This window comes from Nerophis ophidion, linkage group LG04 (genome assembly GCF_033978795.1).
Source record: "Nerophis ophidion isolate RoL-2023_Sa linkage group LG04, RoL_Noph_v1.0, whole genome shotgun sequence".
Lineage (NCBI taxonomy): Eukaryota > Metazoa > Chordata > Actinopteri > Syngnathiformes > Syngnathidae > Nerophis > Nerophis ophidion.
In genome coordinates, this window is record NC_084614.1 from 71,194,890 (window position 1) to 71,222,389 (window position 27,500).

The 27,500-nt window shown below is 41.5% G+C and overlaps 1 protein-coding gene across 1 annotated transcript in view; it reads left to right on the forward strand.

Moving 5' to 3' along the window:
* The window catches only part of LOC133551834 (A disintegrin and metalloproteinase with thrombospondin motifs 2-like), a 35,086-nt gene extending 9,702 nt beyond the window's left edge, over window positions 1-25,384 (forward strand). The window contains exons 7-25 of the mRNA XM_061898974.1: window positions 1-61; window positions 157-262; window positions 3,345-3,488; window positions 3,563-3,695; window positions 9,591-9,704; window positions 11,273-11,418; window positions 11,479-11,571; window positions 11,644-11,726; window positions 11,912-12,045; window positions 16,910-17,033; window positions 17,102-17,182; window positions 17,249-17,412; window positions 19,945-20,104; window positions 20,173-20,305; window positions 23,683-23,890; window positions 23,954-24,083; window positions 24,157-24,231; window positions 24,292-24,421; window positions 24,509-25,384. The exon at window positions 1-61 is cut by the window's left edge and continues 93 nt beyond it. Coding sequence (XP_061754958.1) covers window positions 1-61; window positions 157-262; window positions 3,345-3,488; window positions 3,563-3,695; window positions 9,591-9,704; window positions 11,273-11,418; window positions 11,479-11,571; window positions 11,644-11,726; window positions 11,912-12,045; window positions 16,910-17,033; window positions 17,102-17,182; window positions 17,249-17,412; window positions 19,945-20,104; window positions 20,173-20,305; window positions 23,683-23,890; window positions 23,954-24,083; window positions 24,157-24,231; window positions 24,292-24,421; window positions 24,509-25,295 — 3,006 coding nt within the window. The 3' untranslated portion in view covers window positions 25,296-25,384. The remainder of the gene's footprint in view (window positions 62-156; window positions 263-3,344; window positions 3,489-3,562; window positions 3,696-9,590; window positions 9,705-11,272; window positions 11,419-11,478; window positions 11,572-11,643; window positions 11,727-11,911; window positions 12,046-16,909; window positions 17,034-17,101; window positions 17,183-17,248; window positions 17,413-19,944; window positions 20,105-20,172; window positions 20,306-23,682; window positions 23,891-23,953; window positions 24,084-24,156; window positions 24,232-24,291; window positions 24,422-24,508) is intronic.
* The last annotated feature ends 2,116 nt before the right edge of the window (window positions 25,385-27,500 follow it).

Consider the following 27,500-nt stretch of genomic DNA (forward strand, 5'->3'; position numbering starts at 1 on the left):
CAGCAGCACGACCACCTTGTCTACCTGAGCAGACGCGAGTTTGGACCCTCCGGCATGCAGGGTACTGCGAGTACTAATTTTACCTCGACTACCGCAGCTAGTACTGCTTCTGGTACTGGTTCCTAAATGGTTTGACGTTGAACCCTTTCTCGGCAGGCTATGCTCCAGTTACGGGAATGTGTCAGATGCATCAGAGTTGTGTTCTGGTCATTGAGGACGGCTTCTCGTCCGCCTTCGTTGCTGCACACGAAATTGGCCATGTGTGAGACAATGTCACTCTGATTGAAGACAACACAGACAGACACGCTCAAAAATACATATAAACATATAGACAAAGATACAAATATACATATATTTAGGCCTGGACCGATAGTCAATAAATTAGATGATCGAACGATAGATAAAAATAAAGACAATAACATTGCCGGTATTCATAAATTGCCATGTCCCGATTATCCGTGTGTGTTTGTTTTTGTCCATCTGTCGCTTCCAAACAGGATGCAGCGGGTTTTTCCAACAGCAAAATTAAATAAAGGGAGTGAATCCTCTAGTCATCTATCCACAATCTTTGTGGACACTGGCAGGACCGTTAGCTTATACACATACTCGGATAAGAGCCTTGCTAGTCGTTAGTAAGAAGCGCCACAAAGGGAACTTTTCGGTTTCAAACCGAATGAGCAATTGATTGATTGATTGAAACTTTTATTAGTAGATTGCACAGTTCAGTACATATTCCGTACAATTGACCACTAAATGGTAACACCCGAATAAGTTTTTCAACTTGTTTAAGTCGGGGTCCACGTTAATCAATTCATGGTATAAATATATAGTATCAGCATAATAAAGTCATCACACAGGTTAATCATTATAGTATACACATTGAATTATTTACATTATTTACAATCCGGGGTGTGGGATGAGGAGCTTTGGTTGATATCAGTACTTCAGTCATCAACAATTGCATCAACAGAGAAATGGACATTGAAACAGTGTAGGTCTTACTTAGTAGGATATGTACAGCGAGCAGAAAACATAGTGAGTTCAGATAGCATAAGAACAAGTATATACATTAGAAGTACATTTGACTATTTACATTAGGTTATTTACAATCCGGGGAGATGGGATGTGAATGGAGGAGGGTATTAGTAAAGGGTTGAAGTTGCCTGGAGGTGTTGTTTTAAAGCAGTTTTGAAGGAATATAGAGATGCACTTACTTTTATATCTGTTGGGAGTGCATTCCACATTGATGTGGCATAGAAAGAGAATGAGTTAAGACCTTTGTTAGATCGGAATCTGGGGTTAACGTGGTTTGTGGAGCTCCCCCTGGTATTGTGGTTATGGCGGTCATTTACGTTAAGGAAGTAGTTTGACATGTACTTCGGTATCAGGGAGGTGTAGCGGATTTTATAGACTAGGCTCAGTGCAAGTTGTTTTACTCTGTCCTCCACTCTGAGCCAGCCCACTTTGGAGAAGTGGGTTGGAGTGAGGTGTGATCTGGGGTGGAGGTCTAAAAGTAACCGGACTAGCTTGTTCTGGGATGTTTGGAGTCTACATTTGAGGGTTTTGGAGGTGAGCCATGGACGATCAAGCCAGTATCCTGAATTTGTTGAAAAAATATAGACTTAAACAAACTTTATTCATCCATGAGGGAAAATGAATAGAAACACAAAACACCCACTGAAGTTGTTCAATATTTATTGAAGTAACATTTCTTAGCTAAAAAGGATTGAGATTTGGTTTACTTATTTAGGATAGTTAAAGATTATTGACCCTCCAATTACAATGGTAAATAATACTAATGGAAAGATGAATGTTTATTGCATTTGAAAGGGTTACTCGCATTATTATGTGTAATTAATAATTACATAACTGGTTAATCTAGTCTCAAGATATTTCTGACGATGTCGTTTATCGGGCACTATAGCGCGGTTGGTAGAGCGGCCGTGCCAGCAATTTGAGGGTTGCAAGTTCAATCCCCGCTTCTGCCATCCTAGTCACTGCTGTTGTGTCCTTGGGCAAGACACTTTACCCACCTGCTCCCAGTGCCACGCACACTGGTTTAAAAAAAAAATGTACTTAGATATTGGGTTTCACTATGTGAAGCGCTTTGAGTCACTAGAGAAAAGCGCTATATAAATATAATTCACTTCACTTCACTATCTGCAATAATTTGTGGGACGGCCCAGGCCTACAGTACATTTACTGTACATGCAACTAAACAGTACAGTGTTCCCTTGGTTTTCACTTTTACGGACCTTTCCTGCGGTAGCTTAAATTAACGTTATTTACAGTATGTTATGATTTATGTGAATATTTATGTACTTTAGGTCTTTATGAACCATTCACACACTGTTATTAACACTCATAAATAGTTCCTATAAGCTCGCAAACACTTTCTACACTCTCACATGACACTTATGAAATTGTAAAATATAAAATTTTGATACTCACGAATGACGCTGCTAAATAGTTAGCTGCATGACGACGACGGCAGATGGCGGTTTCCTTTAAGTTGGAACCGAAGATTCATTGATCAACTTGATCAACAGCCATACAGGTCACACTGAGGGTGGCCGTATAAACAACTTTAACACTGTAACAAGATAAGTGCCACACTGTGAACCCACACCAAACAAGAATGACGAACACATTACGGGAGAACATCCATACCGTAACACAACATAAACAAAACAGAACAAATACCCAGAACCCCTTGCAGTACTAACTCTTTCGGGGCGCTACAATATACACCCACACTACAACCAAACCTCGACCCCCCAACCCCGCCTACCTCAAACCCCCCACTCCCCATCTCCCGAATTCGGAGGTTTCAAAGTATGTACTGTATATATATATGTATGTATGTATGTATGTATGTGTGTATGTGTGTGTGTGTGTATATGTATGTATGTAAATACATGTATGTATATATATATATATATGTGTATGTATATATATATATATGAATATATCTATATATATGTATGTGTATATATATGTGTGTATATATATATATATATATTGTATATATATATTTATATATATATATATATATATATATATACAAATACACACGCATATATACTGTATATGTGTGTATGTATGTATGTATGTATATATATACATATATGTATATATGTGTGTATGTATATATATATATATATATGTGTATGTATGTATGTATATATATATATATATATATATATATATATATGTGTATGTATATATATATATATATATATATATATATGTGTATGTATATATATATATATATATATATATATATATATATATATATATAATATATGTGTGTGTGTATAAAGCATAACCATTTTTGTGCTTAGGTTGGGAATGAAACATGATGGCGAGGAGAACGAATGCGATGACGACGTGTTGTTAGGCAGCATCATGTCCCCACGAGTTCAGGCCTCCTTCTACCGCTACCACTGGTCCATGTGCAGCTGGAGCGAGCTCCACAAGCACCTCCCGTGAGTTCACTCAACACTTCTTGTCCCCCTCCACGCAGGCCTCACGTCACATGGGTTTGTGTTTCCCTGCTTAGCATATACGACTGTCTCCGCGACGACCCGTTCAGCCCCGACTGGCCGATTCCGCCCCTTTTGCCGGGGTTTCAGTATTCCATGGAGCAGCAGTGTGGCTTTGACTTCGGCCCAGGATATGGTACCTGTAGCGCTGTACGTTTGACCTCTGACCTCAATTGCACAATAATGTACACTTTCAACTATGCTAGTGTAACGAAGACCACCCAGTGTGGCTGGGCCATGTGTACGTTTGTACACCTTACTCCTTGACGACCTCAAGAGCAGTGCATGTTACCAGGTTAAAGGCCAACTGAAATGAGATTTTCTTATTCAAACGGGGATAGTAGGTCCATTCTATGTGTCACACTTGATCATTTTGCGATATTGCCATATTTTTACGGAAAGGATTTAGTAGAGAACATCAACGATAAAGTTCGCAACTTTTGGTCGCTAATAAAAAAGCCTTGCCTGTACCGGAAGTAACAGACGATGTGCGTGTGACGTCACGGGTTGTGGAGCTCCTCAGATCCGCACATTGTTTACAATCATGGCCACCAGCAGCGAGAGCGATTCGGACCGAGAAAGCAACGATTTCCCCATTAATTAGAGCGAGGATGAAAGATTCGTGGATGAGGAACGTGAGAGTGAAGGACTACAGAAAACAAAAACAAAACAAAAAAAAACACTAGACAGCAGGGCGATTCAGATGTTGTTAGACAAATTTACTAGGATAATTCTGGAAAATCCCTTATCTGCTTATTGTGTTACTAGTGTTTTAGTAAGATTATATGGTCGTACCTGTACAACCTGAAAGTCGGAAGGGTGTGGGCACGGGTGTGGTGACCGCCAGTGTCTCCGAGGGAAGCCACGTTTCTCGGCGAGGCGAAGGCAGCCAGTGGGGCCGGGCTGAGATTTTTTTTTTTTTTTTGCCATCCTCCACGGTGGAAGCATCCGACAGTCGGGGGCGGCCCGTGGGGGGAGGCAAGAGAGTCCGCAGCTGCTTCTTTGACAGGTGCAGGAGGAACGACGCAAGCTCTCCGCTCATGTCTACGGTAAGAGCCGACTTATTACCAACATTTTCTCACCCGAATCCTGCCGGTTGACATGTGGTAGGGAACCATGTTCGCTTGACCGTTCTGTTCCATAGTAAAGCTTCACCGTCATCTTTCGGGAATGTAAACAAGGAAACAATGAAATACCGGCTGTGTTTGTGTTGCTAAAGGCGGCCGCAATACACCGCTTCCCACCTACATCTTTCTTCTTTGTAGTCTCTATTATTAAATGAACAATTTGCAAAAGATTCAGCAACACAGATGTCCAAAATACTGTGGAATTATGCAATGAAAAGAGACGACTTATAGCTGTGAACGGTGCTGGACAAAATGTCCTCTACAATGCGTGACGTCACGCGCACGCGTCATCATACCGCGTTGTTTTAGCATGATACTTCCGCAGGAAATTTAAAATTGCAGTTTAGTAAACTAAACCGGCCGTATTGGAATGTGTTGCAATGTTAAGATTTCATCAGTGAAATATAAATTATCTGACTGTGTGGTCGGTAGTAGTGGGTTTCAGTAGGCCTTTAATAGCTCTGGCTTTTAGCTCAGCAGCTAGCATGCTCGTCTCCCATGCCATGTTTGAGACAGCAGGCATTGGACAAAGCGAGTTACTTTGGTGCCATGACCTGCATGAGAGTGAGGTTTAGGGGGTGAGTGTAACAAAGGTATAGCCAGTGGGGTTGGGCCATGTGTGCATTGGAAAAGCTCCCTCCCTGACAACCTGAAGAGCAGTGCTGGTTACCAGGATGATAGTGTGGACTTTGCTCGGTAGCTAGCACGCTATGACCCAGGTTTTCTTCCCGGGCGGAACAGTAAAGCAGGGACTGAACAAAGCGGGTTGCCTTGGTGCCGTGACCCAGATGAGAGTGAGGTTTAGGGGGGTGAGCGTAAAGATGGGAAACCTCTTAATTGACTGATCCTCAAGAGCAGTGCTGTTAAACTAAATGATGGCATGGGCTTTTAGCTCAGTAGCTCGCATGCTAGTACGCAGGCTCGAGTCCTTGGCAGAACAGGAACGCAGGGACTGACCAAGGCGGGTTACACTGGTTTCCTTATCAGGGACACCTTAAAGGCCTACTGAAATGAGATTTTTCTTTTTAAACAGGGATAGCAAGTCCATTCTATGTGTCATACTTGATAATTTCGCAATATTGCCATATTTTTGCTGAAAGGATTTAGTAGAGAACATCCACAATAAAGTTTACAACTTTTGGTCGCTAATAAAAAAGCCTTGCCTGTACCGGAAGTAGCAGACCATGTGTGCGTGACGTCACGGGTTGTAGGGCTCCTCACATCCTCACATTGTTTATAATCATAGCCACCATCTGCAAGAGCAATGCGGACCGAGAAAGTGACGATTTTCCCATTAATTTGAGCAAGGATGAAAGGTTCGTGGATGAGGAAAGTTGGAGTGAAGCACTTAAAAAAAAAAAATAGAAGAAAAAAAAGGAAAGGCGCTGGCTCCAGGCGGCGGCAGTGGGAGCGATTCAGATATTAGACACATTTACTAGGATAATTCTGGAAAATCCCTTATCTGCTTATTGTGTTAATACTGTTTTAGTGAGAATATAAAGTCATACCTAAAAGTCAGATGGCTGCGGTTAACGCTAGTGTCACTGAGAGAAGCCAATGGAATCACATCTGCCTTTTTGACAGCTGCAGGAGGTGGTCGCATAATCCACTCAAGTCTCCGGTAAGAGCCGACTTAATATCACAATTGGTTGACATGTGGTAGAGAAACATGTTCGCTTGACCGCTCTGTGTTAAAGCTTCAAAACAAACAAAGAAACACCGGCTGTGTTTGGGTTGCTAAAGGCAGCTGCAATCCACCGCTTTCCACCAACAGCATTTTTCTTTATAGTCTCTATTATTAATTGAACAAATTGCAAAAGATTCAGCAACACAGATGTCCAAAATACTGTGTAATTATGCGATGAAAAGAGACGACTTTTAGCCGTGAATGGTGCTGGGCTGAAATGTCCGCTCCAACCAATAACGTCACAAGCACGCGTCAACATAAGCGTCATCATTCCGCGACGTTTTCAACAGGATACCTCGCGGGAAATTTAAAATTGCAATTTAGTAAACTAAACCGGCCGTATTGGCTTGTGTTGCAACGTTAATATTTCATCATTGATGTATAAACTATCAGATTGCGTGGTCGGTAGTAGTGGGTTTCAGTAGGCCTTTAATCTATCCATACATCCATTTTCTACCGCTTGTCCCTTTCGGGTTCGCGGGGGTTGCAGGAGCCTACACCTTAATCCAAACTGTAAAATAAATCCATAGATTTTTACGGCAAAATTCTGGCGACTCAACTGCCATTTTTTACGGTAAAATCTAGAGTCGTTTTTACAGTGTAATGTAAATGTAAAAACCGGACCACTGTTATTTTGTTGTAATGTTCCGTAGACTGACCTGCCATTTTGTAACTGTGAATTTTACGATTTTTATAGTGCATAAATATAATGGGAAAATGGTGCCACTTTTATTTATATATGATAAAATTCTGGCTACTGAGCTTCAGGATTTTTTTACTTACAATATTATCCACCATTGTTTTTCAGTGCATTACTGTAAATGTAATAAGGGTACCACTGTTATTTTTATTGTAAATTTCTGTATTGAGCTGCAATTTTTTTTTTTTTTTACTGCATACGTTTTTACTGTGACGTGGAAAAACAACCATAGATTTTGCTCAAAATTTGACAGTAAAAGTTAAGTGGTATCGTTTTTACATTTACAATAATGCACTGTAAAAACGACCGTAGATTTTATGGTAAGAAAAAAACTGGCAGCTCAGTTGTCAGAATTTCATCATAAAAATGAAAGGGGCGGGGTATAAATTTGATTTTTACAGTAAAAATCTGGCAACTGAGCTTCCTGTTTTTTTCCTTAATGTATAAGTCACTGACTTATTTTTTCAAATGCACACTGGTCTCTTTATTAGGAACACCCTTAACTATGGAAGAACCGCACCACATATGTTTTTACAGTAAAACTCTGGCGACTGACTTTTACGGCGAAATTCTTGCTCTGAGCTGCCAGGTTTTTTACTAACCATAAAATGGTCGGCCGATTTTCCATTTATCGCTTATCCATTTCCATTGCATTACCGTAAATGGAATAACGGTACCACTGTTATTTTTATGGCAAAATTCTGGCAAGTAAATTTACAGTTAAATTATTGCGATTGAGCTGCCAGCTTTTTACTTTTTACCGTAAAACCTACAGCTGTTGTTTTTACGGTGCATTACTGTGAATGTAAAAAGGGTACCACTAATATTTTTATGACAAAATTCGTGCTAAGACAAACCGAGCTGTCAGTCTTTTTTTACCGTAAAAACTATTGACTGCTCCCTCCCAACAGGCTCAATGCATTGATAAAATGTTGATTATGCTTACATGTCCTCTGAAAGTGACTTTGAAACAACGTTGCAAAATAGTTGTATTTGCAAATTGAGATAACATTGATGTTCGACGTTGGATCCACGTTTTTGGTTGAGAAATGACCAAATTTCGATGGTCAAATCAACGTCACAAACTGACATTGAATAAGCATTTCCAAAAAGTATGTTGTTTCGACATTGTATTTGTGTTGTAGAATGATTGGGAAATGACCAAATCGATGTCAGAACCCAATATTGATTAAACGTCGTCAAAAAGCATGTTGTTTCAATGTTATGTTTGTGTTGCTCAACGTCAGGACTAGTGTTGTCCCGATAGCAGTATTTTGGTACCGGTACCAAAATGTATTTTGATACTTTTTGGTACTTTTCGATACTTTTTCATTAATAGAGAGGACCACAAAAAATTGCATTATTGGCTTTATTTTAACAACAAATCTCACGGTACATTAAACATATGTTTCTTATCACAAGTTGTTCCTTAAATAAAATAGTGAACATACTAGAAAACTTGTCTTTTAGTAGTAAGTTAGCAAACAAAAGCTCCCAATTTATCTGCTGACATGTGCAGTGACATAAGGCAAACTTATTAAGGACAAGTGGTAGAAAATCAGTTATTAATGTACTTGTTCATATACTGTTAACATCTGCTTACGTTCTCTTTTAAGAAGTTCTATCTACACTTCTCTTAAAATGTAATAATCACTTATTATTCTGTTGTTTGGATACTTTACATTAGTTTTGGGATGATACCACAATTTTGGATATCAATCCGATCCCAAGTATTAACAGGATCATACATTGGTCATATACAAAGTCCTCATGTGTCCAGGGATATATTTCCTGAGTTTATAAACATAATATACACTTTAAAAAAAAACAAAGAAGACTTTGTGATGCTAAAAAATATGTATGTAATCATAGTAGTATCGACTCCATACGCTCCAGTACTTGGTGTTATTACAGTAGATGTAAGGTGTAGATCCACCAATGGCGTTTGTTTACATTGAGACGCCGGTGAGCTACGGTGTGTAGTGAAGCAAGTTTAGCTATTCCTCGCCCTGCAGGGATGATACATGTAAGAAACTTACTTTATTTGTCGCCATGGAGACGAGGATTAGTGATTCAGAAGTGGCTAAAGCACTGCAGACTGGGGCTGGACTTAAGCCGCTAGCTAGCTAGCCGTGTCTTAAAGCACCTCTTCCTGAGAGCATTTCAGTGTTGTAACTTCACTTTTATCATTAGTTTTTCGACCAAAATGCGTACGTTCTCATTTTTCTGTCAACATTCTGTGTCTGCTTATAAGTACTCCGTGATTGTGCACTGCCGAACATGCTCCTCTGCTCGTAAACCAGCAATGACACGACTTGACGACGACGACGGGGCGGGGGACCGGTACTTTTCAGAGGCGGTATAGCACCGAATATGATTCATTAGTATCGCGGTATACTGTAGAACCCTAGTCAGGACCTAATTCAACAAGTTCTCAACATTGTTTTAATGGCCTGTGGCTTGTTAGGCTGGTTTCTTCATTAGGAACACCCTCATCTCAACCACACTGTTGTCTTTCCTGTTCCCGTCAGTATCCCAACTTGCAGCCTTGCCAGCAGCTGTGGTGCAGCGACTACAACAATCCTTTCTTCTGCAGATCCAAGAAGGGTCCACCTCTGGACGGGACCCCATGCGGACAAGGGAAGGTGAGGCTCCGGCGTAATCAGAGGGAGGGTTGGGCACAGAAATGCTCAGAATGACGTAACCCTGTCTTTTGAACAAGACAGGAACCTTGACCACCCCCGAACTGTGAACCATCACTGTAGACACTTTTCACCTTTGATCACTAAAGACACTTTAACTGCTGCTGTGACCCAAGGTCACCTCCATATTTATACTGTTTACTGTCAATCAGAATGTGCAATAATGTTATGTTACTTACTGTGCCTTGTATATACATTTTTATTATTATTTTTTTTATTTGTAGTTAAGTACCGTGTGACTTGTTGAAGGGTGGACTAGCAAAGTAAGATTTTCATTGTACGGCAAACTGTTTAACTGTGCATGTAGGATAGGGTAGGTCTTTATTGTCATTGCACAAGTACAACGAAACTTTATTTTCAGCACAAACCTGTTCAAGATTAGACGGACAAACAAACAGTGTACAGGGTTACAGAACAAGAACGCTGATGGGTCGCCATAAGGCGCCCAATAAAAGATGGGGAAAAGGTAAATGCTGGGGAAGGATGAGTAAAAAAAAATACAATCCAGACTGGGCTCCTAAGGGGGCCCAGTTCGGAGTGGGGGAAAACCTCCATAGCAAAGCACATATACATATTACAACATACATCTCGAGATATCTAGCAACAGAGGGAAGGTAGTTCAAGGTCATGGTGGTAGGCCGCAGCTCTCAGGCGCTGACCATCCATTTATCACCCCTACGGGATTTGCATCGAGGGCGTTGGGTTGAGGGTGGGAGGGGGTATGTGTGGCGTATATTTTTTTTGTGGATATGCCCGTAGTGTGTCTTTGTTCCGCGGCCTTGATGTATTGTACCGTTTCGTCCAAAGTCAACAACAACGGGTGTGTGTCCATGAGAGACAAGAAGAGAGTTTGTTGTGTCTTCGCTGCGCTGTTCTTCGGGAGAGTCTCGAAGCCAGGGAAACAATCCAAGTTAGAATGATTTTGTATGCGAGCGAAAATAAAATTTGCTTTTCACTCTAAATTGTCTATGACTGGTCCTCAAAACCTGTGGGGTAGACAGTCCGATGTAATCCACAGTTCTTCCCGCATCCTCTAATCATTTGTGGCAGCTTTGGGGTACTTTGAAGACTGCCAGCAACTTCCAATTTGTCGACAAACCATAGCAACGCTTACTCCAATCAGCAGATGTCCTGTTGTCATAATTCCGAATAGGTGGATATCTTCACGTCCTCGACAGAAAAGGGTCGCCAGGCACGCGGCGCTCCTTCTTCTCCCAAGAGTCCGTCGTGTGTCCATCAACAACCGCTTCGTCACGACAGCAGGTTCCCCCAAACCCAAGATCTTGTCAATTTTGTTGAGGCCAGTTAAGTAGTTCCAATGTTTAGATTTGGAGAGCAGTGCAAAAAGAAGCAACAAGAAAGTTAAGACAAGACAAAACAAAGAAGCAAGCAGGAGAGATAAGGGAGAGGAAAGGGGGGCGTCCACCCTCGATGAGTGCCAGAGAGAAAGATATGACAATAAACAATCTTGAAACTTGCCCCCATCTAAAGGGTAACACGGTCTTTTTCAGCACTGCTACAGAGGCCTCTGCATCGTCTTGACCCCCGACCTCCTGAGGCAAGATGGTGAATGGGGATCGTGGAGCTCTTACAGCAGCTGCTCCAGAACCTGCGGGGGCGGTGTCCGGATTCGGACAAGGATCTGTGACAACCCACCGTGAGTGCTTGGCATTGATGTCGTAAAACGCAATAAGAGACAAACTGTTTCTGTTCTCAGTCCAGCCAACGGGGGTCGCACCTGTTCCGGAAACAGTTATGAGTTCCTGCTGTGCAACCGGGACGAACAGTGTCCGCCACTGACGGACTTCAGGTCTGGTGACGACGCCCACGCTTAGGGGGACAAGACGGCTGGATGACTTGCATGGCGCCTGGTGTCTTTCAGGGGGGAGCAGTGTCACGTTTGGGATGACGTTCTGGAACACCACGGACAAAAACATCACTGGCTGCCCATCGAACACGCCGACCGTAACTACACACACCCACAAATCCGATGCAGTGTGTGTGTGTGTGTGTGTGTGTGTGTGTTTGTGTGCGTGCGGCACTGCTAATCTCATCGCTCAGGAATTTGGCAATCCATCCCATTCCATCAGCAATGCAACTTGTGGAACATTCCAGAATGCTCAGCCTCTCATGCTATCATCTTTTTTCAGCTGACGAGCGGTGTCGTCTCTTCTGCCAGTCCAACCAGACGGGAGCAGTTGTTTCCATGAAGAGACGGGTGCATGACGGGACACGGTGCTCGTACAACGACCCCTACAGCGTGTGTGTGCGAGGAGAGTGTGAGGTCTTTATCGCTCTACTACTTTTATACCAGGGGTGTCCAAACTTTTTCCACTGAGGGCCGCACACTGACAAATCAAACCATGTGGCGGCCATTTGGATATTTTTCATTTTCAAAACCAATACATTATGTTTTTTTGTTTTTTTTCCCGGCCTCTCCTCAAGCTTAGTACCAAGGACCTGGAAGAGTCTTAGTCATAAAAATTTTTAAAAAATAGGTCACATATTACTTTTTTTTTCTCAAGATTAACTTCAGGTCTATCTGGCGTTTGAAAAATCTATATTATTTTCATTATGATTCATCCCTTTTTGTCAAAACCCTGTTTTCATGGCAAAAACACAAAATATGCAATATTTTCCCCCCAAACATTTCAAAATAGAATATTTGATGTGAAGTAATTGGAGTCTTAAAGGCCTACTGAAATGAGATGTTCTTATTTAAACGGGAATAGCAGGTCCATTCCATGTGTCATACTTGATAATTTTGCGATATTGCCATATTTTTGCAGGAAGGATTTAGTAGAGAACATCGACGATAAAGTTCGCAACTTTTGGTCGCTAATAAAAAAGCCTTGCCTGTACCGGAAGTATCAGACGATGTGAGCGTGATGTCACAGGTTGTAGAGCTCCTCACATCCGCACATTGTTTATAATCATAGCCACCAGCAGCAAGAGCGATTCGGACCGAGAAAGCGACGATTTCCCCATTAGTTTGAGCAAGGATGAAAGATTTGTGGATGAGGAAAGTTAGAGTGAAGCACTAGAAAGAAAAAAAAAGGCGACGGCAGTGGGAGCGATTCAGATGTTATTAGCAGGGGCGCCGAAAAGGGGGGGTAAAGGAGACGGATTCTAGGGGCCCATGATGGAGGGGGGCCATGATGATGAAATTATAATACAGAAAAAATAATTACATTAACTTAGGGGCCCTGTTAAGATTCTTTTCATGGGTCCCAAAATCGCTAGCGGCGCCCCTGGTTATTAGACACATTTACTAGGATAATTCTGGAAAATCCCTTATCTGCTTATTGTGTTAATAGTGTTTTAGTAAGATTATAAAGTCGTACCTGAAAGTCGGAGGGCTGCGGTGACAGCCAGTGTCTCTCAGAGAAACCAATGTAGGAGCCGAGATCCCAGCTGCCTTTTTGACAGCTGCTGCAAGAGGACGCTAACTCCGCACAAGTCTCCGGTAAGAGCCGACTTAATATCACAATTTTCTCATCCAAAACTTGCTGGTTGACATGTGGTAAAGAAACATGTTTATAAAAGCTTCACAACAAGCAAAGAAACACCGGCTGTGTTTCAGTTGCTAAAGGCAGCTGCAATCCACCGCTTTCCACCAACAGCATTCTTCTTGATAGTCTCCAATATTAATTGGACAAATTGCAAAAGATTCAGCAACACTGACGTCCAAAATACTGTGTAATTATGCGATGAAAAGAGACGACTTTTAGCCGTGAGTGGGCTAAAATGTCCGCTCAGCCAATAATGTCACAAACACGCCTCATCTTTCCGCAACGTTTTCAGCATGAAACTCCGCGGGAAATTTAACATTTTAATTTAGTAAATTAAAAAGGCCGTATTGGCATGTGTTGCAATGTTAATATTTCATCATTGATGTATAAACTATCTGACTACGAGGTCGGTAGTAGTGGTTTTCAGTAGGCCTTTAAATAGGTCAACAATTAATTATAACATTTATTTTAATTAATTAGTGCGTCTGCCTCACAATACGAAGTTCCTGCAGTCCTGGGTTCAAATCCAGGCTCGGGATCTTTCTGTGTGGAGTTTGCATGTTCTCCCCGTGAATGCGTGGGTTCCCTCCGGGTACTCCGGCTTCCTCCCACTTCCAAAGACATGCACCTGGGGATAGGTTGATTGGCAACACTAAATTGGCCCTAGTGTGTGAATGTGAGTGTAAATGTTGTCTGTCTATCTGTGTTGGCCCTGCGATGAGGTGGCGACTTGTCCAGGGTGTACCCTGCCTTCCGCCCGATTGTAGCTGAGATAGGCGCCAGCGCCCCCCGCGACCCCAAAAGGGAATAAGCGGTAGAAAATGGATGGATGGATTTTAATTAATTATTATTTTTTTGGCGATGACAGTTTAAAAAAAAAAAAGAAATCCCACAAAAGGTTTTTAGGTATCCAAAAGGGCCCCACACCTACAAGTGTCAAAATAGGTTGTACATATTTCTTTTTTAAGTTAAAGTTAAAGTGCCAATGATTGCTACTCAGTGGCCTAGTGCAGTGGTTCTCAACCTTTTTTCGGTGATGTACCCCTTGTGAACATTTTTTTAATTCAAGTACCCCCTAATCAGAGCAAATCATTTTTGGTTGAAAAAAACAAGCAAAATACAGCACTATGTCATCAGTTTCTGATTTATTAAATTGTATAACAGTGGAAAATATTGCTCATTTGTAGTGGTCTTTCTTGAAATATTTGGAAAAAAAGATATAAAAAGAACTAAAAACTTGTTGAAAAATGAACAAGTGATTCAATTATAATTAAAGATTTCTACACATAGAAGTAATCATCAACTTAAAGTGCCCTCTTTGGGGATTGTAATAGAGATCCATCTGGATTCATGAACTTAATTCTAAACATTTCTTCACAAAAAAAGAAATCTTTAACATCAATATTTATGGAACATGTCGACAAAAAATCTGGCTGTCAACACTGAATATTGCATTGTTGCATTTCTTGTCACAGTTTATGAACTTACATTCATATTTTGTTGAAGTATTATTAAAAAAATATATTTATAAGGATTTTTGAATTGTTACTATTTTCAAAATATTTTTCAAAAATCTCACGTACCCCTCGACATACCTTCAAGTACCCCCAGGGGTACGCGTACCCCCATTTGAGAACCACTGGCCTAGTGGTTAGTGTCCGCCCTGAGATCGGTAGGTTGTGAGTTTAAACCCCGGCCGAGTCATACCAAAGACTATAAAAATGGGACCCATTACCTCCCTACTTGGCACTCAGCATCAAGGGTTGAATTGGGGGTTAAATCGCCAAAATGATTCACGGGCGCAGCCACCACTGCTGCCCACTGCTCCCCTCACCTCCCAGGGGGTGATCAAGGGTGATGGGTCATATGCAGAGAATAATTTCTCCACACCTGGTGTGTGTGTGTGTGTGTGTGTGTGTGTGTGTGTGTGTGTGTGTGTGTGTGTGTGTGTGTGTGTGTGTGTGTGTGTGTGTGTGTGTGTGTGTGTAAACTTAATATCTATTAATATAAAGTTGTTTTGTTTGTTTTATAACATTTTTTGTAAAAAAAAACAACCTTGTATTTTATGGCAAAAACACAAAATATGCAATTATTTTTCCCCAAAAATTATTTTTAAAGTAAAAATATTTGATCTGACGTAATTGGATTCTTAAATAGGTCAACAATTAATTATAACATTTATTTTAATTCATTATTATTTTTTGAGCAATGACCGGTTCTAAAAATAGAAATCCCACAAAAGTTCTTAGGTATCCAAAATGGCCCCACTTCTAAAATTGTTAAAAATGTTTTCCTTTTTTTTTGTTTTACTTTATATCTACTTTTAAAAAGTTTTTTTTATTTGTTTTATGACCTTTTTGTCAAAACCTTGTATTTTATGGCAAAAACATAAAATATGCATTATTTTTCCCAAAACAGATTTTCAAAGTGAAGTATTTGACGTGAAGTAATTGGAGCCTTAAATACATCACTAATTAATTATAATATTTATTTGAATTTATAAAAACATTTTGAGCAATGATAATTAAAAAAAATAATCCCACTGAAATTCTTGTGAATCCAAAAGAACCCCACTCAAAAGTGTAACAAATATCTTATACATTTATCTTTACTTTGTATACGTTGATATAAATGTATTATTATTATTTGTTTTATGTTTTATGACCTTTTTGTTAAAACCCGGTTTTTAATGGCAAAAACACAAAATGTGCAATATTTTTCCCCAAAAAGATCTCAAAGTCGAATATTTGAGTTGAAGTAATTGGAGTCTTAAATAAATAAGTCAGTATTTCATTATAACATTTATTTAAATTAATTAATTTTGGAGCAATGACAGCTTAACTAAAATCCCACTGAAATTATTGTGAAACCAAAAGAACCCCACTCAAAAGTGTTACAAATATGTTACACATTTTTCTTTACTTAATATATGTTGATATAAATGTAGTAATTTTTTTTATTTATGTTTTATGACCTTTTTGTTAAAACCCTGTTTTTAATGGCAAAAACTTTTTTTTTTTTAGCAACAACAGCTTGAATAAAATCCCACTGAAATTATTGAGGATCATAAAAGTGTTAAAAATATGTTAAACAATTATTTTTTACTTTATATCTGTTGATATAAATGTATAATTTTTTTAACATGTTATGACCTTTTTGTCAAAACCCTGTTTATAATGGCAAACACAAAATATGCAATATGTTCCCCAAAAAAGATTTTCAAAGTGGAATAGTTGAATAGCCTTGAATAGATCAATAATTCATTACATTGACTTTGATTTGTTATTTTTTTTTTTTTTTAGCAGTGACAGCTTTAAAGAATAAAAGCTGCCCGTGTGGCAGCTTTGTGTTATTAGCGTCAACATCGCAACTTTTTCTTGTTAAAATTCATCTTTTAGCTCTTTTATTCCACTTTTTTTTTTACATTTTATAATAGTATTTTAATAATGTGCCACGGGCCATTAAAGAATTAGTGGCAGGCCGCAAATGGCCCCCAGGCCAAACTTTGGACACCCCTGTTGTATATATAAATATAGATTAGGTCATAGTCCTTTTTAGTGAGCACCAGTAGGGGGCAGTGTCTCTCTCCTTGTCTCCTACCACCTTCCCATTGTCTCCTTACCTCGCTGGCGGCAGCACGTGGGATGTGACGGACTGATCGCATCAGACCAGCATGAGGATCGTTGCGGCGTTTGCGGGGGAGACAACTCTAGCTGTCGGCTAATTAAAGGAAATTTTACCCGAAGTGCAAACAAAACAGGTGAGTGCTTGAGGGCAAAGTTCACCTTCAGCACCAGCTAATCATCCCGATTGGCTGTCGTCACCTAGGTTACCTGAAGATCCTGGAGATTCCGCGAGGGGCGCGACACCTCCTGGTGCAGGAGTTCAGGAGGACTCCCCACGTCCTGGGTAAACGGGGCGCCATTTCCTCTACGCACGTCTGTAACCTGACAGTCACAGGTATCTCCTGTGTAGCGGTGAAGAACCAGGAGACGGGTCACCTATTCCTGAATGACGAAGACGATGTCCCGGCGTCCCGTGTGCTGGTCGAGAAGGCCTTGGCCTGGGAGTACATCCACAGCTCGGCGCGGGAAGTGGTGAAGACCACGGGACCGTTGAAATATGGAGTTGTAATCATGGTCAGTTCCTGTAATTAAAAGTATTTAATCACTAGAGAAAATATATATTGCGTTACCTAAACACATATATCCATCCATTTTCTACCACTTATTCCTTTTGGGGTCGCGGGAACGCTGGTGCCTATCTCAGCTACAATCGGGCGGAAGGCGGGGTACACCCTGGACAAGTCGCCATCTCATTGCAGGGCCAACACAGATAGACAGACAACATTCACACTCACATTCACACACTAGGGCCAATTTAGTGTTGCCAATCAACCTATCCCCAGGTGCATGTCTTTGGAGGTGGGAGGAAGCCGGAGTACCCGGGGGGAACCCACGCAGTTACGGGGAGGACATGCAAACTCCACACAGAAAGATCCCGAGCCCGGGATTGAACCCAGAACTACTCAGGGACTTCGTATTGTGAGGCAGACGCACTAAACGGGTCAAACTCGCTTCCCAAAATAATTAGCGCATGCTTAGTATTACCGCCTGGTAAAACTCGTGACGTCACGAGTGACACTTCCCTTGTCGTCATTTTCAAAATGGAGGAGGCTGATTTCAATACCGGTAATTTGAAATCGCATAGAGGGAAGAAGATTAAGAGCTATTCAGTAGGATTTAAGGTCCAAGGTTACATCACACTCAAATTTTTACTGCACACCTTTGGTAGGTGCCGGAGTGAGAAGAGGTTTTAAAAATAATTAGCGCATGCTTACTTCTACCGCATGCCTTTGGTAAGCGCAGGAGTGAGAGGAGGTTTTAAATTAATTAGCGCCCCTGCGGCAATTCAAGGAAATACGGTATATATGTGTATACATATATATATATATAATATATATATGTATATATGTATATATATATATATGTATGTATATATATATATATATATATGTATGTATATATGTGTGTGTGTGTGTATGTATGCATGCATGCATGTATGTATGTATATATTTATATATATATGTATGTATATATATGTATGTATTTATATATATATATGTATGTATATTTATGTATGTATGTATGTATGTATGTATGTATATATCTATTTATATATATATATGCATTTATATTTATATATGTATGTGTATAAATGTATATATATGTATGTATGTATGTATATATATATTTATATATATGTGTATAAATGTATATGTATATATGTATGTATATATATATATTTATATATATATATATGCATGTATGTATATATGTACGTATGTATGTATGTATATATGTATGTGTGTGTATATATATATATATATGTGTATGTATACGTATATATATGTATATATATGGTATATATCCTGGTATATGCAGTAGAGAGACGTTTCATGAGAGTAGAGTGCCTGTTGACGAGTGACGTTTGACATCAGCAGGAGCTCACTTGTGTTTATTAGTTCAGCTGCAGTGACGGCAGCTCTTTTGAATCTTTTCACTGGATTGTCTTAGCGCTCGTTAGTCAAGAGAATGAATGTTCATCGTAGTCTCCTTGTCCACCAACAAGGTATCGTGGAGATTGCAGGCTTGTCACTTCGTTGATTTGTTGTTCATTGTTCCCTTGAAGTACCAGCAATAGTAGTAGTGTGTGGGTGTGTACTTAAGTGTGTTGTTTGCTGTGTGATGTTGCCTCGTATTTGATATCAAGTTCATGTTAGTGTGGTGCTGGTTGTTGCTTTCTCTAGTAAAAAGTAACTTCTTTCATTGAACTTGCTCATTATTCCCTTGTAGTAGCAGCAATAGTAGTAATGTGTGTATATGTACTTAAGTGTGTTGTTTGCTGTGTGATGTTGCCTCCTATTTGATATCAAGTTAATGTTAGAGTGGTGCTGGTTGTTGCTTTCATTTGAAAAACAGCTACTTCCTACATTCAACTTGTTCATTATCAACTTGTAGTAGCAGCAATAATAGTAGTGTGTATATGTACTTAAGTGTGTTGTTTGCTGTGTGATGTTGCCTCCTATTTGATATCAAGTTTCTGTTAGTGTGTTGCTGCTTGTTGCTTTCATCTGTAAAAAGTTACTTCCTGCATTGAACATGAGCTTCTGACGCTGTCTTGTTGAAATACAAACAAATCAAAAGTGGCGTGTCACGTTACATCAAACATTATCAGTAACAGCGTTTTAACATATGTAAAAGTAATTAATTTGTAAAAAATTGATTAGTAAAAGTAACTGTTTTAGTAATGATAGTAACGCTGTGTTTCCCAACACTGGTTACGATAAATCAAAACTCTTCAGTAATATGACAACAAGCTCTGAAAATGTCTGTCAACTTTTAGGTCTGTGTGGTAAAAAAGGAGTGAAACATCAATATGGTATTTGTTTTCCAATTATTTTTTGAATTACTGTGCGTTTTGAGGTTAAAAAGGAACACTTAAAACATTAACAAATGTATAAAATCTGAAGTTGATCCGATGTTATTGAAAAAATAAGCTTCGGAACTTTTGCTGCGACTTTTAAAACTTCCAGCATTTTAGGCCACAACATTCACAATAAATACGCCAGCGAAATCCTGTAGGGACTGACTGATTTGTCATGTAAACAGGTGCGTTCCCATGGCGACGCCAAGGTGACTGTGTCCTACAAGTACATCATCCAGGACCACCTGCGGTCTTCGCTGGAGTCCAACCTGGTGCAGGAGGACACTCTCTTCTACGAGTGGGCGCTCAAGAAGTGGTCTCAGTGCTCCAAAACCTGCGGAGGAGGTAGGGCGCCAGCTGGCTGTCGTGGGAACAGTCGGCCATCGCGGTTAACGGCCGCTTCTGATCGGCAGGGAAACAGCACACAAGATTTGGCTGCAGACGGAAGGCGGACGGGAAGATGGTCCCGAGAACTTTCTGCTCGAACATCAACCATCCAAGAGCCATCAGCCGCATGTGTAACACTGACCCATGCAGCTTGCCACGGTAACACTTCACACACACACACACACACACACACACACACTCGCATTACCACTCTAGGTGGTTGTTTAAAGGCCTACTGAAACCCACTACTACCGACCACGCAGTCTGATAGTTTATATATCAATGATGATATCTTAACATTGCAACACATTGCAATACGGCCGGTTTAGTTTACTAAATTGCAATTTTAAATTTCGCGCGAACTATCCTGTTGATGACGCGTGCGCGTGACGTCACGGATTGTAGCGGACATTTTGATCCTGCACCGATCCCAGCTATAAGTAGTCTCCTTTAATCGCATAATTACACAGTATTCTGGACATATGTGTTACTGAATCTTTTGCAATTTGTTCAATTAATAATGGAGACGTCAAAGAAGAAAGATGTAGGTGGGAAGCGGTGTATTGCGGCCTCCTTTAGCCACACAAACTCAGCTGGTGTTTCCTTGTTTACATACCCAAAAGCTGATGGTGAAGCTTTATTATGGAACAGAGCGGTCAAGCGAACATGGTTCCCTACCACATGTCAACCGGCAGGTTTCGGTGGGAAAATGGTGGTATTAAGTGAAGTGAAGTGAATTATATTTATATAGCGCTTTTTCTCTAGTGACTCAAAGCGCTTTACATAGTGACACCCAATATCTAAGTTACATTCAAACCAGTGTGGGTGGCACTGGGAGCAGGTGGGTAAAGTGTCTTGCCCAAGGACACAACGGCAGTGACTAGGATGGCGGAAGCGGGAATCGAACCTGCAACCCTCAAGTTGCTGGCACGGCCGCTCTACCAACCGAGCTTAACCGCCCCACCAAGTCGGCTCTTATTGTAGTTATGAGCGGAGAGCTTGCGTCGTGCCTCGGCTCCTGCAGCTGCGGACTCTCTTGCCTCCTCCCAACGCCCGCCCCCGACTGTCGGATGCTTGCACCGTGGAGGAGGGGGTGGAAAAAAATCTCAGCCCGGCTGCCTTGCCTCGTCAAGAAACGTGGCTTCCATCGAAGACACTGGCGGTCAACACACCCCTCCAACTTTCAGGTACGACCATATAATCTCTCTAAAACACTAGGAACACAATAAGCAGATAAGGGATTTTCCAGAATTATCTTAGTAAATGTCACATCTGAATCGCTCCCACTGCCCTCCTCTTTTTTTTTTTTCTAGTCCTTCACTGTCACTTTCCTCATCCACGAATCTTTCATCCTCGCTCAAATTAATGGGGAAATCGTCGCTTTCTCGCTCCGAATCGCTATCGCTGCTGGTGGCCATGATTGTAAACAATCTGAGGATGTGAGGAGCTCCACAACCCGTGATGTCACGCGCACATCGTCTGCTACTTCCGGTACAGGCAAGACTTTTTTACTAGCGACCAAATGTTGTGAACTTTATCGTCAATGTTCTCTACTAAATTCTTTCAGCAAAAATATGGCAATATCGCGAAATGATCAAGTATGACACATAGAATGGACCTGCTATCCCCGTTTGAATAAGAACATCTCATTTCAGTAGGCCTTTAGGGCCACAACCTCTAGGAGAGCCACATAATCTTTGCCTGGGCTTTTGTTAAGATTTGAACTTGATTGTTTTTATTTTATTTAAATCTGTCCGTTATAAAATAAAATCTCATAAAAGTTAGGATAAAATCCATCCAAGTTCAATAATAAGGTTGTTTTAATTAAATTAGAAAAGTGTACCACAAACCACAGCACAGTGCAAAAAAATGCAACACGGTTAATTCCTTATAGCGCCTGCATTTGGGAACCAGGAAAAAAGGGAAACATTTTATAAATCTATTTGTAGCAGCGTTTGTGGACAAAGTTATATTTAAGTTTCACTTTTGCATCTCACAGCACATAATTGTAGTGCATTCAAGGAACCTCGATTAAAGTTTTTAAAGGCAGAGGATGCTTAAACCCCAGTAGATGCACCAATAATATTAGTGATTATAACTATTATTATTGTTATGATTATTACTAGATGCAATTATTAGACAACACATTTACCCTCTTACCTACCATTATTTGATTAACGTGGAACCCGACTTAAACAAGTTGAAAAACGTATTTGGGTGTTACCATTTAGTGGTCAATTGTACAGAATATGTACTGAATTGTGTAATCTACCAATAAAAGTTTCAATCAATCAATCAATCACCTAATAATGATATTATTAGAAGGGTATATTGTTATTCTTATCTACTAATAATAATATACATGAATCAGTTCATCCCTACCTAACACTAGAAAGTAACGAGAAACTTGAGGGATTTGTAATCATATTTATGTGAATAATGACAGGTTGATAGATTACTAAAAGTTGCATTCTCGCGACTTGATAATAAATTTGTCGCCACTATTTTGTAGAAAAAAAAAAAGAGCATTAAAAAAAATACAACAATTATTTAGAGGGGTTTAAGGATATTTTAGGGAGCCTTTGGCTTACCTCAAAAGTGTGCATGTGTGTGTGTGTGTGTGTGTGTGTGTGCGTGTGTGTGTGTGTGCCCATCTATATATTCCACTTATCAGAGGTCAGGTCGCGGGGGCAGCAGCCTAAGCAGAAAAGTCCAGACCTTCCCACGGCCTCCTACCGGTCGGACGTACCCTAAACACCTCCCTTGGGAGGCATTCGGGTGGCATCCTGATCAGATGCCCGGACCACCTCATCTGGCTCCTCCCAAATGGCCAAGCTTCTCACCCTATCTCTAAGGGAGAGTCCCACCACCCGGCGGCGGAAACAAATTTTGGCCACTTGTACCTGTGATCGTGTCCGTTTGGTTATAACCCAAAGCTCAGTGAGGATGGGAACGTAAATCGACCAGTAAATTGAGAGCTTTGCCTTCCGGCTCAGCTCCTTCTTCACCATGAAGGACCGATGGTAGACTGCAGACACCGCACCGATCCACCTGTGGATCTCACGATCCATTCTTCCCTCACTTGTGAACAAGACTTCGAGGTACTTGAACTCCTCCACTTGGGGCAGGATCTCCTCCCCAACCCCGAAATGGCACTCCACCCATTTTCGGGCGAGAACCATAGACTCGGAGGTGCTGATTCTCATCCGAGTCGCTTCACACTCAGGTGCGAACCGATCGGGTGAGAGCTGAAGATGCTGCCCAGATGAAGCCATCAGGACCACATCATCTGCAAAAAGCAAGGACATAATCCTACAGCCACCAAATTGGATCCCCTCAATGCCTTGAGTGCGCCTAGAAATTATGTCCATAAAAGTTATGAACAGAATTGGTGACAAAGGACAGCCCACTCATTATTATACCAAATAATACAATGGGAGAATTGGGTTGCATCGAGAATCGTGTTGAATCGTGGCCGGATCGAATCGTTGGGTTCTCAAAGATTCACACCTCTCCTACTTCTTGCTCTTATGCAGCTGGGTGAGCGGAGGTTGGGAGGCCTGCAGCGCCTCCTGTGGACGGAGTGGCTGGCAGCGTCGCTGGGTGGGCTGCCAGCAGCTAATAGACGGGGGCCGGCGACGCTCTGTCAACAGCGAGTTCTGCGAGGACCGTCGGCCAGAGGCTAAGCAACCGTGCAACCGCTTTCCGTGTCCTGCTGCGTGGCGAGCGGGCGCCTGGACGCCGGTAAGATACGGATAAATGCTGACGCGAATGTCGCAAAGCAATGACGCGGCATCTGCGTTGCAGTGTTCCGTCACGTGCGGCAACGGCACGCAGGAGCGTCAGGTGGTCTGCGTGAAGCCAGAAGGTTCTTCCGGGAACTGCAGCCTGGTTCCGCCAATGACCCGCCGCAACTGCAGAGCGACGCCTTGCGGGTGTAAGATTGCACGTCACCCGCTGGATGCGGATTCGGACGGCTGATCGAGTGACTTTGTGTTTGTCTTCTGCAGCTGACCCGAAAAACTTCATGGTCCAATGGCTGTCCAGGACCAGCGCGGACGCCCCGCTCTCAAAGAACATCTCCAGTAAAGCAGACTCCTCCCACTCTCGTCCCGTTCAGTTCATCGCAGCTGGTCTTTCTCCAGGTGTGCGTTGCCGTGGCGATCGATCTGTGTTCTGTCGGATGGAGTCGCTGAGTCGCTACTGTTCCAACTCCGCCTACAGACAAATGTGCTGCAAGTCGTGCAGCAACTTCAGCGGCGGCAGCAACGTCAGGTGACCATTTTCTTCATGCGTGTGCGTGTGTGTGTGCGCTTGGAAGTGATTGTGCACAGTGACTCCACCCCTTTTTTTGTCTTACAGTAAATCCACCACAGTGACGTCATATGCTTCCCCCACCAGCGACACTACAACCGCCACTTTAACCCAAACGCTGCCCACCAACACTGCCACCTTAACCCAAGCTCCGCCCACCAACACTGCCGCCTCAACCCTAACTCCGCCCACCAACACTGCCACATTAGCCCTAACTCCACCCACCAACACTGCCACTTTAGCCCTAACTCCGCCCACCAGCACTGCTACTTTCACCCTAACTCCGCCCACCAAGTCAGCTACTTTAACCCTAACTCCGCCCACCAACACCACAGACTTTATTTACGTCGATTACGATGATTATGAAGACTATTCTTCCTACGAGGATGCTGCGGGCGTCACTTCGACGACTCCTGCCGTGAAAAATATGATAAATGTCAAAGGTCAAAGTTCACCGATGCCGCTTATTTGGACGTCTGTTGCACCACACAGTGAGACCGCCCAAAGGCATGACGATGTCATCACTGTGACATCATCACCAGACCGAACCCCGGGAGAAGGCGACCTCAAACCGCATCGGACTGACTTCAAACCTCGAACTTCTGCGATGTTAGCGAAGTCTCCCAAGAAGGAGAACAACACGATGGGGGAGGTTTCCTACGGCATTGTGGGATTGGACAGCCACGCCACCAGGGGCCAGCGGAACTACTTCGTGCCTCGGATGCGCTCCTTTCGGGAACGGACGCAAAACAAACGCATCCAGGAGCTTCTGAATGAGAAGCGGAGGAGGCCTGGCCGTCACAGTGGGACAGAACTCAGAAATGCCGGGCTATAGAGCATGCGCACTAACACCTGGATCCTAAAGACAAACCAGGTCCTGGTGCACAGTCACATGAGTTCAATAAAACAATTCTTCTCTCTCAAGTCAAATATCATTACTGTGAAATAATATCTAGAAAGTCATGTTATATCAGGTCAATGACATCTTCCTGAAAGCTAATTATGTAGATACTAGGGCTGCGAATCTTTGGGTGTCCCACGATTCGATTCAATATCGATTCTTGGGGTCACGATTCGATAATATATCGATTTTTTTCGATTCGATTCGATTCTCGATTCAAATACGATATTTTTCCGATTTAAAACGATTCTGTATTCATTCAATACATAGGATTTCAGCGGGATCTACCCCGGTCTGCTGACATGCAAGCAAAGTAGTATGTTTTTATAAAAAAAAGCTTTTATAATTGTAAAGGACAATGTTTTATCAACTGATTGCAATAATGTAAATTTGTTTTAACTATTAAACAAACCAAAAATATGACTTATTTCATCTTTGTGAAAATATTGGACACAGTGTGTTGTCAAGCTTATAAGATGCGATGCAAGTGTAAGCCACTGTGACACTATTGTTCTTTTTTATTATTTTTATAAATGTGTAATGATAATGTCAATGAGGGATTTTTAATCACTGGTGTGCTGAAATTATAACGTATATTGATACTGTTGTTGATAACATTCAATTTTGTTTCATTACTTTTGGTTTGTTCTGTGTCGTGTTTGTGTCTCCTCTCAATTATTCTGTTTATTGCAGTTCTGAGTGTTGCTGGGTCAGGTTTGGTTTTGGAATTGGATTGCATTGTTATGGTATTGCTGTGTAGTGGTTTGTTGGATTGATTGAAAAAAAATGGATTTAAAAAAATGAGAATCGATTCTGAAACCGCACAACGTATTCTATTCGATTCGTATTCGAATTGAATTTTTCCCACACCCCTAGTAGATACTGTATGCAAGTGCATTTTTGGTCATTAATTCTCTATTTGTTAAATAAAAAAACGGAAAATAAGCCTTGCAAGACAGCTTTTCAGGCGCAAGAACAACCTTTAAGTTGCCTGCCAGGTATCAATCTGGGAAAATTGTCAAGAGTCAGGGCACATTCTGGGCCGAATTACTCCATTTATAGTCCATAAGTTTGCGAGAAAGCGGGTACATCTATTGCAGATACTTTAGAAATTGGTTTAAGTCACGCCCACTTTAAGCCGTGCTCTTTTTCAAGGCGTGACCACAAGGTTGGCGACAACGTAAGTTTAGCTCAGACCTGGGAAAATTAAGGCTCGGAGGCCAAATGCAGCCCGTTAAGCTTTTCAATCTGGCCTGCCAGCCATTCCCAAATAATTTTTTTAGATATTTAAGATTCAAACCGTCGCTGCCATTATGATGTGCAGTCATCATCATAAGCATCCGTCTGTAAGTGGCGATGTTTTCAAATGACCGCAAGTCTTAAAACTATACAAAGTATTTCAATGGTTGGAATCTGCACTTTTGCATGGTATACTAGTTAGTATGGTCATCTAATTAGTTGCTATGGTCAGCCAATTAGTTACTATGGTAATTTAATTAGTTACTATGGTCGTCTAAGTCAGTGGTCCCTAACCTTTTTGTACCGGACCGGTCAACGCTTCATAATTTGTCCCGCGGCCCGGCGGGGGGGATTTGTTTTTTTATTTTTTTTTGTCGTGAAAAAGGGACTTTTTTGGGGTTGGTGCACTAATTGTAAGTGTATCTTGTGTTTTTTTTATGTTGATTTAATAAAAAAAAAAAAGAAAATAATAATAATAATAGGTTGATTGGCAACACTAAAAAAAAAAAAAAAAATTGGCCCTAGTGTGTGTATGTGAGTGTGAATGTTGTCTATCTGTGTTGGCCCTGCGATGAGGTGGCGACTTGTCCAGGGTGTACCCCGCCTTCGGCCCGATTGTAGCTGAGATAGGCGCCAGCGCCCCCCGCGACCCCAAAAAGGGAATAAGCGGTAGAAAATGGATGGATGGATGGATAAAAAAATATTATTCTGCGGCCCGTTATCAATCGAGCCGCGGCTCGGTTGGTTGGGGACCACTGGTCTAAGTCACAGCAGCTACGACGCAGCACCAAGCAGTGTGGGTGGTGAGCGTTTCCACACAGTATTTCCACAGCCAGCCTGAAAATGCGGGTGTCAGGGACAGACGCGGAAGGAGATTCTTACAACAAAGTTCTAAAGCTA